This window comes from Petaurus breviceps, unplaced genomic scaffold (genome assembly GCF_028583685.1).
Source record: "Petaurus breviceps papuanus isolate PSGF00001 unplaced genomic scaffold, PetGlider_PUasm1.0 37, whole genome shotgun sequence".
Lineage (NCBI taxonomy): Eukaryota > Metazoa > Chordata > Mammalia > Diprotodontia > Petauridae > Petaurus > Petaurus breviceps.
The window spans coordinates 92441108-92458168 of NW_027186296.1; the positions used below are offsets into that span (position 1 = coordinate 92441108).

At 39.2% G+C, this 17061-nt stretch overlaps 1 protein-coding gene across 3 annotated transcripts in view; it reads right to left on the reverse strand.

Moving 5' to 3' along the window:
* Positions 1–8048: 8048 nt before the first annotated feature.
* The window catches only part of GFRA1 (GDNF family receptor alpha 1), a 306417-nt gene continuing 297404 nt past the window's right edge, over positions 8049–17061 (reverse strand). For all 3 annotated transcript variants that reach the window (XM_069099036.1, XM_069099034.1, XM_069099035.1), the window contains one exon: positions 8049–16222. In XM_069099036.1, coding sequence (XP_068955137.1) covers positions 16070–16222 — 153 coding nt within the window. In that variant the 3' untranslated portion in view covers positions 8049–16069. The remainder of the gene's footprint in view (positions 16223–17061) is intronic.

Sequence of the window (17061 nt, forward strand, 5' to 3'; positions counted from 1 at the left end):
CTTGAGCAAGTTACTTAACCCCAATTGCTTTAAAAAAAAAAAAAAAGAAATCTAAGCTGGTGAAATCTGAAGGAAGTGAAGTTTGTAAGACTTCCTAGGGGAAGTGAGAAGGTATTTTGAAGTTACCCAGGACTTTGGTCCCTTCCCTCCCCCAAGTTCAGAGCAAAGATTTGGATCCACTCTTAAGGTAATTAGAAATGACTCAATTTAAATGTATACCACATGACATAACCTGACTGCCAGAGAATAGTGCTGAATTTAAAAATGCTCAAAACAAAAGCAACCTTGAGTAACTCAGTATATGTCTCTTGATGCCTTCTTCTGCAGTTGGAAGGAATTCAGTCCATAGTTCATAATCTTCCTCTATACCCTGACTTCTGCTTGGAATATATATTCTGCTTGGAATATATATTGATAGCTCCAAGAACACCCTGACTTCTCAGGTTCTCAACATCTTCGACTCCCAACCAATCAATCAACAAACATTTTAAAGAGCCTACTATTTGGCCGGCATTGTGCAAGGTGCTAGGAATGCAATAAAAAAAAGTGAAAAGGTCCCTTCTCTCAAGGAGCTTAAATATTCTATTAGGGAGACAACATGTATACAGATTTTATATACAATTAATATAAAGTAAAGTGGTGAGGGGAAGCAACGGGAAATGGAGTAGTTGGTACTTGAGGTGAGCTCTGAAGGAAACTGGGAATTCCAAAGGGTGGCGAGGAAGAGAATATCTTCAAAGTAGAGGGGACAACCTATGCAGAAGAACAGAGATGAGAGGTAGAGAAAAACACGTGAGGAAAAGCAAGGTCAATTTGGTTAGAATGTGGAGGGTTTGACAGGAAGTAATGTCAGGCTGGAAAGGCAGATTGTAGCTCTAGGTTGTAATTAATTTTAAATGCCAGACACAGAAGCATGAATTTGGTGACAAAGATAATAGGGAGTCATTGACATTCACTAAGAAAGGGAGGGGATATGGTCAGACCTCTATTCTAGGAGTATCACTTTGACAACTGTATGGAGAATGAACTGGAGAGAAGAGACTTGAAGTAGGAAAAGCTATTAGGAACTTATACCAGTATAGCACAGAAAGATGATTCCAGCTTGAACTAGAGTGGTTTTGGCATATGAGTGGAGAAAAGAGGATGGCTGTGAAAGATGTAGTGGAAGTAGAATAGACAGAACTCTGAAATTGACTGGAAATGTGAAGGGAAGGAGAGGAGAAAGCTGAGTTTGAGAATAAAAAGTGCTGGGTTAGGGCATGCTGAGTTTGAGATATCCATATTGGAATATCCAATATGCTATTGGTGAAGTTGGACTGGAACTCAGGAGAGAGACCAAGGCTGGATATTTAGACCTAAGAATCAGTTACATAGAGACAAAAATAATAGGGTTTTTTTTTGCACAGTTTAAAAACATTTTTATTTTCATGTCACCTGTATTTCCCAACATATTCTGCTTCCTTCCCCTCTAATAGAAACTTTTCTTATAAAAAAACTAAGGGGAAAAAAGTACAATAAAACTAATCAATACATCAGCCACACCAGGTATTATATTTAATGTTCCACATACAAAGTCTTTCACAATAGAAATTATAATTGGACTGATAATTGAGATTGTAGGACTACCAAAAGATAGTGTGGGTGAAAAGAAGGCTGAAGGCAGAGTCCCTTCCCCTCCCTGTCATCTCCATACAGTTAGGTGGGTAGGGTACACATGATAGTCCAGTCAAGGAGACTGAGAAAGAGCAAACAGGACCAGTGTCACAGAGAGCACAGTGCCCCCAAAACCCAGAGAGGAGAGAAAGAACGTACAGTGAGAGGGTGAGCACCTCAGTCAAATATACTGGAGAGGTCAAGAAGAAGGAGAGAAAAAAAAAATCATTGGATTTAGCAGTTGCGAGATCCTTTTTAACTTTGAAAGGAGCAGTAAGTAGAATACACAATTTAGTAGTCATATTGCTGAGTTGAGAAGGAAATTAGAGGAGAAGGAATCTAGATAGCTTTTTTTTTTTCCAGAAGCTTCATTGTAAAAGGGGTAATAGATAGAGTACTAGAGTTCATAAGGCTAAAATGGCACAGAAAGAGTTAGAGTTAGGGAGATTCGGGCATGTTTATTGGCAGCCAGTAGTGGGGTGAAGGGCAAAAATGAAGATTAGAGAGAAAAGATGATTCTGACCTTTATTTTCTCTCCTCTCCAACCAGGAGTCTTACCCTTTGACCTCTTCACCTTTTGACCCTCTCTCTCTGTCTTACCCTTCTGAAAGCTAGTCTCCCTCCTCTGTGTAGCTTCCAATCACTTTACTCTTCCCTATTTTTCCTGCTTCAGGTTAATTTTCTTCTCTATTAAATAATAACAATAATGATTCAATAAATATTTATAATGTTCTAGCCATGTGCCAGGCACTATGCTAAGTACTGGGGATACAAAAAGAGGCAAAAGACAGTCCCTGCCCTCTGCCAGCTCACACTCTAATGGGGGAGACAACATACAGACAAATATACTCAAAGCAAGCCATATACTGGATAAGTACAAAATACTGGAATTGAGAGGAGTCAGGGAAAGCTTGTTGTAGGAAAAGGAATTTTAGCTGATACCAAAAGGACAAAAGGAAGCCAGGGAGGTCAGGAGTCAAAGTGGAGGAGGGAGAGCATTCCAGGCATTGGGACAGGCAGAAAAAACGTCCCAAACCAAGAGAGAGAGTGCTTTGTTTGTGGAACAGCAAGGCATCCAGTGTCAATGGATTGAAGAGTACATTTTGGGAAGTAAGGTGTAAGCAGGCTGGAAAGGTGGGAAGGGACTAGGTTATGAAGGGCTTTGAATTCCAAACAGAGCATTTTGTATTTGTTGCTGAAGGCAATAGGGAGCCAAAGGAGTTTATTGAATAGGGGGTGACATGACCAGACCTGCACTTTAGGAAAATCACTTTAGTTCATTATTGGAGAATTGATGATAATGATGATGATGATGATAATATAATTTATATTTATAATATAATATAGTTTATATAATACTTTAATGTTTGCAAAGCACTTTAGATGTTGAATCATTTGGTCCTCACGATAACTGTGTGAAGTATTGTTATTATCCCCATTTAACAGATAAGGGAACAGAGAAGTTAAATGACTTAACCTAGGTAACTCAGCTAATGTGTCTGAGGTGGGATCTCGATGTTAATTCACCATTTCCTCTAAATGCTGACCTCCATCAGAATCTCTTACCTTCTTCTATTGTTACTTATACCTTTGTAAACCTCAAACCTTAATTACATCCACCAACCACCTCCTCCACCTCTACTTGGTGATGCTGAATCAAACCAGAGGAAGCTACAAAACCCTGGTTACCAGGTCCACTACCAATTTATGCTATCTAATCTCAACTGGGCTGTCATTATGGGATATGACTATCATCTTTCCCTAGACAGGAAGATCCGGGATGATAGTTGGGGTCATGTGAAAGTGTTTTTTTTTAAAGATGGGGGAGATCCGGGCTTATTTGTAGGCTGCAGAGAAGGAAAGAGCAGGGAAACTCCTTGACTGGCTTTCTATCACATTTACCACAACACCTGTTTCAGATCTTCTCTTCTCTTAAGCTATTTGTCCTACCCCTTTCCCTTTCTCTCTTTGCAGAGGAACTTAACTAAGAAAATTGAAACTGTCATGAACTCTTTCTTCTCCCCTATTCTTTACCACAGAGTCCCTCAACATCATCCCATGTGTTCTCCTCCTTTGCTTATCTCAAAGGAAGAGTTTCTTGTCAAGACCAACCCCATTACTTATTCTCTTGTGGGAGACTGGCCATTCCATTATTCCTTTTATTTACAATCTCTATCTATTGCCTCCTTCCTGGCTGTTATTTTTCAATTATTTCAATTGTGCTTGGCTCTTTGTGATCCCGTTTGATGTTTTCTTGGCAAAGATACTGGAGTGGTTTGACATTTCCTTCTCTAGCTCATTTTACATATGAGGAAACTGAGGCAAACAGGTTGAAGTTCCCAGCTCAGGGTCATGAAGCTATTAAGTGTCTGAGACCTTATTTGAACTCACGAAGATAAGTCTTCCAGACTTCAGGCCCCACACTCTATCCACTGTGCCAGCCACCTGCTCCAGCCTCCTTCCTAGTTGCTTACAAATGTCCACATATGCCACCCGTTCTTTAAAAACAAAAACAAAAAAGTTTTCATTTGGCCCTATTATCCTAAACTAAACTAAATACTGTACTCTTTTTAACAGCTAAACTTCTAGAAAAGTCTGGAAAGATTTCTGGGTTTCACTTATTCATTTGCCACTAACTTCTCAGTCCCTTACAATCCGGCCTCTGACCCTAACACTTTACATAAATTGTTTCCTCCAGGGTTACTAACGATCCCCCCCCCCTTTTGGAGGGCAATTGGGGTTGAATAACTTGCCCAAGGTTACACAGCTAGTTGTGTGTGTGTGTGTGTGTGTGTGTGTGTGTGTGTGTGTGTGTGTGTGAAGTGTCTGAGGCCAGAACCGACCTCGGGTCCTCCTGACTCCTGGGCCGGCGCTTTACTCACTGCGCCACCTAGCTGCCCCTACCAATGATCTCTTAACTGCTAAATCCAATGGTCTTTTTTCAACCCTCATCCTTTATGACTCCTCTGTAGCATCTAATATCCCGAGTTTTCACAACACTGCCTCCTTCCTATCTGACTGCTTTTTCTCAGTGTCTTCTGGTGAATCATGATCTCTTCCATATGCAGAAGTGTGCAGGAGGCTCCCAACACCCTCCCCAGTCCCTTTTCTCTTCTCTCTATACACTATTGATGATTGCATAAACTCCCATAGTTTCAAAAGTCATCCATGTAGTTGACTCTCAACTTTACATACTTGGATTCTTTCTTGAGTCTAGTCTTGAGATGAATATTTCCAGCTAGATATTTCTAAAGCGTCTCAAATAATAATGTCTAAACGACTTCTTATCTTTCTCCAAAGTCAACCTCTCCTTATTCCTAAATTCTCTATTTCTATAGTGGCCACTACCATCCTTCTAGTAATCCGGGTTTGCAATCTTGAGGTTTTTCTCAACTCTTCACTCTCCTTCAGCCTTTATATGTAATCAGTTAATAAGTCTTGCTGATTCTATCTCTGTAACATCTCTTCCATCGTTCCCTTCTCTCCACTAATGAGGACCACCCTCGCATATATACTTATTAACTCTTGCCTGGCTGATTGCAATAGACTTTTAAGCAATCTCCTTGCATTCAGTCTCTGCTCTCCAATCTAGCCTCAAAACACTAGTCAAATTTATATTCCTAAAGTACAGGTCTGATCTTGTTACTTGTTATGGGAATGAGAATTTAATATCTTCCCTGCCCCTAGGTCCTTTAATAAGCTTAAGTGAATCTGAGAACCTTCCCTGATTTGAAAATATACTCTGCCCCCTAGTAGGGTGAATGTGGTCACCTGGAGCCTGTGGCAGGAGGCTTGGTTTTCAGGAATGCCCACACCTTGTTGCTTTGTGATTGGGCAAGAGGGTTGTTACATTCTCTGAGCCAGGAGGTTATATATACCCTGACGTGAAGTTTTGTTTTGGGGCTCACTTTGAGAAGAGTTTTATGATTTGAACAGATGAGACTCTGGGCAGCCCTTGAACCCCCAGCTTTGAAACCCCAGATGTTGATGCTTCCCTCTCTGGTAACTGATTAGGTATGGATGTAATGGTCAAGACAGTTGGAGGCCTGTCTGCTTGATATGTTTTTCTGTTTTCTTGTAACTTCTGTCTGTATACACTGAAGTTTGGGGTGCTGACCTTTTTCCTCTGAACTAGGTAAATGACATATGTTTGATTAAAGTAAGATTGTTAATACATTTTGAGTTGCTTTCATTTAGAAAAGCAGATCTAAGAACCTATGTTGACAGCCATCCTGGATATGCTAGGGTGCTTGCTGCTACATTACTCTCCTCTTCAAAAACCTTCAGTAGCTCCCTCTGCCTTTAGGGTAAAATACAAACTCTTGGGTTTGTTTTCTAAAGTTCTTCACAATCTGACTACAACTGATCTTTCACATTACTGTGTCCACCTCTCCACATCCCTATATTCCTTCAAGACCCAACTTAAATACTACCTTTTATACAAACTCTTGCTATATTTCCTTACTTACCCTGCTCCCATACCATTATCAGTGTTCCATTTCTTCAAAAATCATATTGTATTTATTTTCCATATATTTTTTATCATTTGTGAGCAAGTCATTTCTCCCCAGGAGAACATAATCTCCTTGAGCATACTGAATTTTGTTTTTGTCTTTGTGTCTCCGCAGTGCCTAGCAATGTCCCTAGTACACAGTGATCACTTATCGATGCTCACTGAACTGAATTTAGCATCTATTTAACTGTCTAGAATCCATTTGGGTCGAAAAGGGCAAGAAGATGATAATAATAAAACATCAGACACTCTCCCTTTCCTGAAATTTGTTACTATTATTATTCTCTTTTGAGGCTAGATTAATTTCATTCAGGCTGAAGGACAGCAGCCATTCCTGGGTCCAATCCCATTGCCGATCAACATGTGTATTGGTAATGATCCTTGCAGCTACTGTGGAGGTTTAAGACCAATAATACCAGCACACAGAAAGGCTGCCGCACAGGTTCTTTGATCTGCTTTTCTAAAAGACAGTTTCTAACAATTTTACTTTAATTTAAACAATGCAGACAGATAATTAGACAAAGTGGATATACAAGAAAGAATCCAATAGACAGGGTTCCAATGGTCTAAACAGTAATAGATACCTAATCACTCAATCAGGGAGAACCAACATCTGGGTTCACAAAGCTGGGGGGCTCCTTAACAATGGCGACCCAGAGTCTTGTCTGGTCAAATCACAAAGAAGCACTCTTCCCACAAGTGAGCCCCAAAGTAAAATACAAACCTCCCAGTATATATAGTTTTCAACTAATACGCTCAGAGCCAGAAGGCATCACAACCCACATGACTCAGTGCCTAATTGGCACAGTACCAAAAGGCGTGAAAGCCTCCCTGTAAGCAAGCTTCCCCCTAGGCAAGCTCCTCCCCTAAGCCAATATAAATCTCCTTGAATTTATATATGGGCTCTATGTGTCACAGCTGTGAACTGGGTCAGAGCTCAAAGCCGCAAGACATCCATGATGTACATGTGGTCACTTGGGCCTATTAATGTTCAGGGAAGCAATCAGGGAAGATATTATATTCCATTAACCCTACAACATGGAAGCTTTGATCTGTTCTGTTTCTGACTTTGTCCAGTTCAGTCCTCCTTCCATTGCTCTCGGGGGTTCCCCATATTGGTGCTGGACTTAGTATGGACACTCAAATGGCTTTAGCCCCATGTGCAGTTTAGAACTCCTAAATTCAAGTGATCTACCAGCCTCAGTCTCCTAAGTAGAAGAACTAAAGGTATGTGCCACCATGCATGGTGAAATTAATATTGGCCATCTTGGGTTTGCTTTCAGTTACTATTTTCCCAGTACCTACTCAAGTACCTTGCAGAAATCCAGCACTTCACAAATGTTTGCTAAAACCTTCAAAGACTTTAGAACTCTGATCCATGCAATACTAAACAATAGGTCCAGGGGACTGAAGAGGTACCACACTACCCATCTCCTGCAGAGTTAAAATGCAGAATGAAACACATTTTTGGACACAGACAATGTGGGGATTTGTTTTGCTGGACTATGCATATTTGTTATGAGGGTTTTCTTTTCTTTTAATTGTACAATTGCAAGAGGGGGATGACAGGAGGGAGACAAGATAAATGCTTATAAAAATAAATTAATAAAAGAAAAAATAGGTTAAAATGCTTGTGTAATTGGCCATTCCCTGCTTTCCCTATCACTTTTCCCTATTAAACCAAATTAACAGTAGAGTATGGGTATATAAGTGTTTTCAGGAAGGTTATGCCTTTTTTAAAAAAAATTATGTATTTAAACCCATAAATGATAGTGTCAGGGTGGATGATCTTGAGGGGCTGTTCCAATTGCAAAATGCTATGAACATAGGTATTTGTGGAGAGTGAGGGACATGAGGAAGAAAAAAAGACACTCCAGCAATCTTTTTTTTAAAAAAAGAAAACAATGTTTATTAGGATATTCTGGGGGTGGGGAAAGGTGCTATGTACAGTTTGTAGTGCATGAGCAATATACTAACAGAAAATTCAAACATCACAAAATCACTTCCATAGTCCTTATCTCCACACTAAACCCTCTTCCTTGGATATTGGCAATAAAATACCTTGTGAAATGGCTTTGAGAAGACTTCATACATTATAACAACCCCAGGGAAATGTACAGAGTTCCTTAGTACAGCATATATAGAATCTACACAAGAGAACAAGGTAAGCATATAGGGTCCTCCAGAAATGGAGGTACTTGGTCAGTAGGTGGTATAAAATAAATACCAGAAACAAAAGCAATGAATAAGCTCCCAGTTTGCAGGCTCTGATCACTGTGGACATTGGAGACACCACCTCCAAACCATGCCACGGTACTAATGGAGGTAGGAGCAAGTAGGCCCCTTTCTGGGGATTCCATCAAAGCATAGACCCATTTCAGATTTCTTATTCTCATCTCCCTGCACTGTAGTTCTTGCCAACCTTTATCATACAGAACAGAAGCATGGACATACCCCCCAAATAGAGGAGATCCAAAAACATCCTTTAAGAAGAGGGGAAAAAATGTCCTAATACCTCATATGACTTCTCAACATGAGCTGGATTAAATAGGGATAATTGTTTCAGTATTGAGGGATCATGCACACTCCACTTTGTAAGCCCCATATTTAACAAAAGTAGTGCCAGTAGGTCTTTGGCAGATGGGGAAGAAGGGAGGAGAAAGGATTAAATAGTTGAGAAATTGAAACTCTCCACTCATCCTGCCCCCTACCCTGGGCTTTGTTTCTTATGAAGCTTTTCCTTCAACCCTCTTAAGTTGAATCTTTAAATATCCAGGAAAAAAAAAGCATGGAGAACATCCAAAAAACTGCCTGATTAGAGTTAGACCACAGCCAAATGAGGCAGAGGAATCTGGGAGTCGGTCCACCTTTATCAGTTTCCTTTTCTGCATTCAGAAATGTCTCCAGAGAAAAGGGGAAAACAGAAAGCCAGATTCCAGATCAAGCACACTTTAGAAGCCAAGGAGAGAATGCAGGTTTCCCATAACCCTTTGTCTCATGCGCCCACTCCCACTCCTACCAACTGCAACCCAAGAAGCATCCTATTGTGAGCACCACTAAGCCTTGGAGTTAGATGCCAACACACAGAAGAGAAACTGAGGACCTTCACCAGGAGCTATGATTGGGTGATAACTTTCAGTCATTTCCAAGAAGCTGGTAACCTTCCCACCTCCCTTCTAAGTCCAGGCTATCTATTTACTACGTCAGTACTTTTTAAACTTGATTATTAGTATCCTAGGTCCAAGTTGTGTCTCTGTACATCAGGCAGCATCATTTCACAGCTCTGGGTTTGTTGCCACTTTAATCAAAATTTATTTTACTTTCTCAGGTTTTTCTTTATATGCTGCTTTGCACTGGACAAGGGGGAAAAAGTGGTTTCTGATAAAATCACTTCTTGACTATTACCTTATGGCTTCAGCAGCTCCACTGGCTTCTGGACTTGGCAGAATTTGTACTTCCCAATGGCTCAGTGGAGTGATTCAGGGGTTGTTGTGGCTGCCTTCACTTTAGGTTCATGGTTAAGGGCATATCTGATTGCCCCTGCTCTGTGTCTGCCTGTAATAGGTGAGTGACTGTGGCTGGCAAGCTTGGTTGGATTTTTCTCTTAAGAGACTCAGGCTCTAAAAAATAAATTCATGAGGTAATTATAAAGGGAATTTAGTGTCTGTGCAAAAGGCCAGAGAAGAGACATTTGCTCTTCTTTGCACATGGGCAGCTTACCCTCTACCTCAGCCATCATGAGTTCAGGAGGGAATCAAACTTCCAAAGCTATAAGCTGGCCTGCTTGCTCAATTTCTCTGCCCAGCTGGGGAATTGGTTGCCTGAATTATGGATACCATCCCTTCCCTCTCCCACTGGAGGTCTTTGGGGAACTAGGCCTTTCTTTTCCCTTTTTCAGGCTGTTCTGGATTTGATCTGGTAAGTTAAAGATGAAAAGCTCTGCAGATCACTATCTCTTCAGGGTTTAGTCCCTGTCAAGGACTGATAGCACCTTTTAGTGGGCACTGTTCAACATAGTATGAGGTATGCAAAGGAAGTCACACAAGGTTGACTTTAAATGTCTCAGATCTCACCCCCCTGTCTATATCAGTTTACCTAACCCACCTTTCCCACCTCACCAAGATTCACACTTTTAACTGACTTGTATACCTCAGATGTGAAAATTCAAAATCACAATATACAGAGTTCAATGCTAGATGGATGATATAGAGGTGCCTTAATATGATTTTTTTTCTAAGACCCAAGCAAAGTCAAGGAAGAAGGATAATTTGGAGAGGAGGCATGTTGTCTGTGCCCATATGAAGGAACATCATCTGACTAATATCTTACCCAAGATACCTAAGCTAATCTTCTTCCATTATGGACAAATAACAAAAAGGACGTAAAGGAATCTGGCTGGGTTAGGAAAAGAGGTCAAACCAGAGAAAGCCTACTACTTAAGCTGGCTATTGGGCTTGGCAGCTGCCCTTGGCAAAAATGAATTCCACATGGCAGCATGACAGGATGCTGCTATTGGCACCTGCTAGAGGCAAGAAGCCTAAGTCACAGCTGTGCTGGTCAAATGAGCTTGGAGACCTTCAGAGACCAAGACCTTGAATGAATATCAGGATGTTTCTGTTTTCCCTAGTCTATAGAAATAAATATGGCCAAGGCTAGTATGTTTAACATTTAGGAAGATTTCAGGTCTGTGAGTGTTTGACCACTGTCTTTTTAATAATAATTATTCCCTTTAGCTAACACACCCACAGCAATCAAATTAAGGACGTCAACCCAGTTCAATGATGGTACAGATATGACTTTCTGGTTAGGATTTTAAAGCCAATTTCCTATCCTGAGATGATGCGTGGGAAATATGGATTATAGACTTCAGATCCCTTACTCCTGAAAAGAGACGGCAGACAGGCTTTGGGGAAGCCAAGTCTAAGCATGAAAAAGAGTTCTGGTCTTTGTTTTTTGGGGCCTAAGTTTAGAGTTAACATAAGAAGAGAACTGTGAGGAGGGAGAAACTAAATTAGGCCAGTAGAGGAAAAGGAAAGGGGAAGAAGATAAATCAAGCAGATGACCAGAAACACCAACAACCAAATTCAGAAGAAAGGAAGCAAATCTTTCAAGATGAAACTTCACAGGGAGTTGACTGATTTTTGCCACCCATTGTGCACAAACCATTAACAAGTCACTATGTGCCAATTCCATAGTTTAGATGTTTTACAGAAAATGATCATGAGCTGAGCTAAACCCATTTGGCATAAACACATAGTTCAGGGATTCTGCAGTGAGAAATCATGAGAAGAATCTGGAAAATTGGTCTAAAATACCTGACATTTGAGGAGTAAGCCTGCCAGCTAGCCACAAATAAAATCTGAATGAAGCAGGCAAAGGCAAGAGTTATCAGTTAAAACTTGAGGGCTATCTTGCAGAAGAGGGGGGGGACAAAAAATAAAAACTGAGCTTCTAAAAATCTATAAATGGAATCAATTTTGTTTTATTCTCAAATCCATGAAACAAGAACAGCTATCTCTAAGTTTATCAATTATTTCTTTATGCCTTCTTCAAAAGGGCTAACTTGCCCTCTATTTTATTTTATTTATTTTATTTTTTTGCTTTTTGGAGGGGGAAGGTAAGGGCAATTGGGCTTAAGTGACTTGCCTTCTATTGTATTGGGTGGAAGTTGCCAACTCTTTGCAATGAGGAATATCGTAGGTGTATGATACATTCATTCCTGGACCAGTAATTTTGCCTGCCATTCCATGGTTCCATCTTGATGCTCTTTTTCCTGTCTTAAAGTTTCCTCTCCTTGGTAAATACTATGCCTTTTCTAAAGAACTCTCTGGAATGACTTCAATTTTCCCTTGTTGGTGCTCTAACCACTTAAGTTTTTTTTTTTAAACAAATACTCTAAATCATTATTATTTATTCACTTTGAACCTGGAAGTTGTTTTTTTTTTTGATCTTGCTTATCTAAGGTAAGATAGAGAATGTTCAGAGGGAAATTTATTGAGGGGGCCAAGAACTAGGTTGTATGGGAATTTATAAGTCCATGTTATTTAGTCAAGTGGCACTTGCTATCACGTAGTTCACTGATTCAAAAAAGTGGTATATGCCTGGCGACATGAATGAGAACTTATTTTCTAGAAAAGCAGCTCTACAGAGGCCACTATTTCATAAACAACAACAGAAATCCATCGAAAGCTGGAATCTAAGAAAAGATTTTGCTAATTATATGAACTCCCAATACTCCTACATCTCTTTTCCCTCCCCCTACCAAGTACTCACACTGATTCCAAAGTGTTCCAGTTCTCCCACTTCCCTTGTTCAGCAGATGGAGTTAGGAAGGAATATCCGATTTAGAGCAGAAAGTAGCATGTGGGACCTAGTATGCAACGGAGACTTTCCTCCCTCTGTGTACATTTAAGGTAGGAACTGGTCTTAATATAGACCAAGTTAAAGGTAACAATTCTGAAAGGGGCACTGCACAGTCATTTACAAACTCCCAGACACGGTATCTAATGCTCTATGCTAACTTCAGAAGATTTTTTTTTTTTACAATTTAAATAGAAACCACTCCGTCAAATAACTATATGCAATAGAGATACAATTGTTACTCTTAACCAAAAATATTCTCTGTGATTCTCATCCTAGATTTCTATTACTGGTTTGGACAAAACAGATATGGTAAAATAGGCATGTGGTCAGCATTCTGCATCCCCACTGTACATTGTGCACTTTTTTTTTCCTTTGTGTGCTATAATTGAGACACTAAAAATTGGTCATATAAAGCCAATGTCAAATTGGACTGTGCTTCTAATTCCTTTAGCAGAACTGCTTGGTTTTTATGTATTTTTGTTTGTTTTGAACCAAAAAGGGCAGCAGGACTTTCCTGACTCTGGGACTTGCCCTAAATGCTTATTAGTTCCTGTTTAAAATCAGCCTCTTCCTAGAAACTTCCAGTGCACTTGCAGTCTTAGAACTGATTGCTTCTTCCAATATTCCAATGGCTAAGTATCACATTCGGTGGTTCCAAAAACTCACAAGCTAAAAACTAAGGAAGGAGACATTTGAGTTTTCTGAGCCCTTATCTTGTCAACATTCAATGGAGATAAATCAATCAAAAAGAACGACATCATTTGCTTACGCGAGGGCTGGTGCAAATGACAGTGTTGACAAGGTTATACCATGTTAAGCTGACATCACTCATGTCACATTCAGCTGTAAAGAATTCATGCCAATCTGGACTGCTTTAAGTTCATAAGAACTTCAATAAAAGATTGGACACTGAGAATCCATTCCCACATCCTGTTTGTTTAATAAGCAATTTATTTTCAAATTAGGGATTTGGAAACTATAATATGCTTTTGGCTTTGAAGAAAAACAAGAACTTTCTTGTTGGTGATAGATGAGGCTTTTCAAAATATAATTTATGTCTGTTTTATATCCATGAGCTTATTACTGAAGGCGACCCTTGTTAGATCTGATAACTACCATTTCCTCTTTGGTCATCTGAAGCTAATTAGAGCTGCTGTTTACAGCAGAAGTAATCAATAGCATTTTATAGCAGCCTACACTGCATCAGACCCACATGTAATTAGTTGAGTGTAGATACAGAGATAGCATAATTAAAGCAAAATATGTTCTTTAAGAGATATTTACTAATTGTTAGCCTTCCAGATATTTCAACTCACTCAATGTGTTCATTCCAAGTAGTGTATTGCAGAAAGTTTTTACAGATCAAATAGGTTTCATCTTTACCAAGTTTATCTTAAGACCATTTGTTATTGAAGAATGTTGGCAATTATAGTTAGAAATATGCATTCAAAAGCATTTGTATATGAATATGCTTCTAAACCAATTACACTTAAAAGACTAGGTTTTTACCTTGGTTGTACAAAAGACATTTCTTCTTTCTCATCATCCTTTTTTTCCCCCTTTCAATAATGTGATCAACACTCGGGAAGAAAACAGCAGCATGCCTGGAGGGAGGGGGACTATGTATGCTAAGATGGTGAGCACCAAGTGTGGATTTCTTCCCCCAAAGCCTCTCTGCTGAATTCAAAAGAAAACTCCAATTTATCAGCATTAAATCAAAGAGAAATGCTGTTATTGAGTTTACTCTGTCTAGAGGGGTGCACATTCCTACAAACACATCGGAATATACCTTGGATCTAATTTACCTCAAAAATACCCAGGCCTCAAAAACATACTTTAGAATTGTATCAGTTTAATAAAAAAGAATTATGAAAAAGAATGTGTAGATCTATGGACCCCATGTTCTGCCAGCAGTACACAGCTTTGCTCTACACTGAGGCAGTTCTACAGTTTGTAATTTGAGGGTCCCTATTTTTATCATTGTCCCTATACTGACTGAACAATCACGATGGACCCAGTACATTACAAGAGAATTTTGACTTCAGGACTCTAAATCCAACATAATGAACCTTTTACTTTAACTCCATTATTGTCTGTCTTGGAGTGGGTGAGAGGATGAGGGGAAGAAAGGGGGAAGAGATAGAACTCAATAAAACTAGATTACTGTGGATCATTTAGACATAACTGCCTGTAAGAGTAACTAAGCCGTCACAGTTAAGAATAAAGACAACCCTCAGGAAAGGAACTGTGCAGATGCTTGAAGGATGCTGCAGAAAATTTTGCCTCATCCAGTAAAGACTGTCCTTGTTAAGGGAAGCAAAACCAGAACCATTACATTATGTGAACTAGTGATGTGTCCTTTATATGTAGACTATTTTCCAAGAGGCCAATATTCCCTCCTTCAGATGAGGCTTCTAACATATTTCCATGAATGGTCAATGATTAGCCTTCAGTTTCTCTGTTTTCCCCCTACTCCTGTCTACCATAATGTGATGCAGAGCTTTCTGATAAAGCATATACGGCTCCTAGAATTCTGCTTTTAAGGAGTAATATTTATAGTGTCACTAATATAGACAGATAAAACAGTTCTATGAGAGGGAAATGAACTCCATGTATTTTGTATTAAACCAACAGTAAAAAATGGGGATAGTATTATTAGGTCCAAAATATAGAAAGCCAACATTTGAAACCATTTAGTAAAATTTGTTTCTATATATAATCTCATAAATGTAAAGATTATTAGAGTTAAGCTTCCATTATGTCTGACTCTTGTTAGTTTAAGGAATTCTCATCCATATAAGGCTTAGATGAATGTATTTAAATGATTAACATACCGTTAGCAAGTTGCAAACTCCCACAACCCCCCTTTTTTATGAAATCATAACTGAGAAACATACATTACATCTGTATGTGACATATCATGTTTTAGCAGGAGAGAATGCAAAACCACTTAAGAGTTCATAAACATTAAGAAGGAAGATGCTAATACATTTAGAAAGCTTAACATCAGTAGCAGTTTATGAGAAGGAAATGTTTTCATAAAGTCCACTCTTGGTGAGAACCTTTATGCAGTGACAAAAGCCTGGCATCCCCGTTAGTCTGAAGTGTGATTAATTTGAAACCAAAACTGTTCAATGAAATGGGGAAGATATTAGGAAAACAAACTTAGTCTCTTGCAAATAAAGGCCAGGGTTAAAACCGTTTAAAAAATAATAATAATAAAAAGCTTGTTTGTTTTATAGCCAAATTTACATACTGTCTCTTTAAAATACAGCATGTTCAAAAGCCTTTTGGGTTTGGAATGTAGCAATGCATCAAATATTCCACAAAGGCCCCTAAATATCACAAGAAGCTTTCTTGAAAAAAAAAAAAATTCCAGTTGAATGAAACTCTTTTAGCAGACTGCTTCGACTGAGCTCCTAAAACTGGAATTTCAAATAGACAACAAATAACAGGAAACGGCTTGGGTTTTTTTTTTGTTTTGTTTTTGTACATGTCCATGTGTGGTTGTTTTGTTTGTTCGCTTGTTTTTTAATAGGGCTACAATGTTTCTGCCAGACTTATGGACAAGAAGGTCTTCAGTGCCGTGATGGCCAGGATCATCAATTTGCTTAGACTCCCACTTGTAGGTGCAGCCACTGAGTCTGACGCCATTTGGCTGGAGCCCCCAGCTCTGTCTTTGTCAAAATCCCTCTGTAAGAGAGAATATATTTTAGTCAGTCTCCTGCTGAGCAGTTTCTTTTCACCAATGTGCATTTAAACCTAACTTGGTTTTTACCTTATTACCCCCATTACTCATCAAAGTAGATCTTGGGTTCTTCTACACAGATGTTAATTAGCAGCAAAATTTAAAATATGGGGACAATGAAGCTGGTGATCTGTTTCATCATCACTATAGAATCTCTTAAGTCAATGACTGCCTGACTGGCTTACTGCTTAAGAATCAATTTAGGATAAGAAGTACCAACTGAGAGGATGTTTCAAGTCTCTGCTGGGCTTGGCCTTTCTTCTCTAAACTATCTTTTTTCCATCACTGGTGTTCAATTAGATTATGCCACTCATGAGCTTTGTGGCTCCCAGCTCATCCCACTGGCTTCACCAATGTGAGGGAAAGGGGTATAATGTCAGAGAAGTCCCTTTACCCCATTTAGCACCCAAAAGTGCTAACAGAAGCATTTAGACTCAAAGAATTTAACAGGGTAGAATCTGGCAACATAGGGCATGGGTTCAAATACCAGCTTCACCACTTATTATCAAGATGAGTTTGTGTAAGTAAAAAGAAAAATCTATCTAGGCCTCAGTTTCCTTATCAGAAAAACAAGAAGGTTAACTAGACAGTCCCCCTAGTTTTAAATTTATGAAGTTATAAGTCATCTGGTTCAGCCCTCAGTTTTACAGGTGAGGCTCAGTGAGTAGGAGAGGCAATCTACTTCCAGCTCAGGTTATTATGAATGAAGTTAAAGATAAAAAAATAATTTGTAATTAGGAGGGATTTTAGATATCCTCCAATCCATTTCTCATTTTAGAAATAG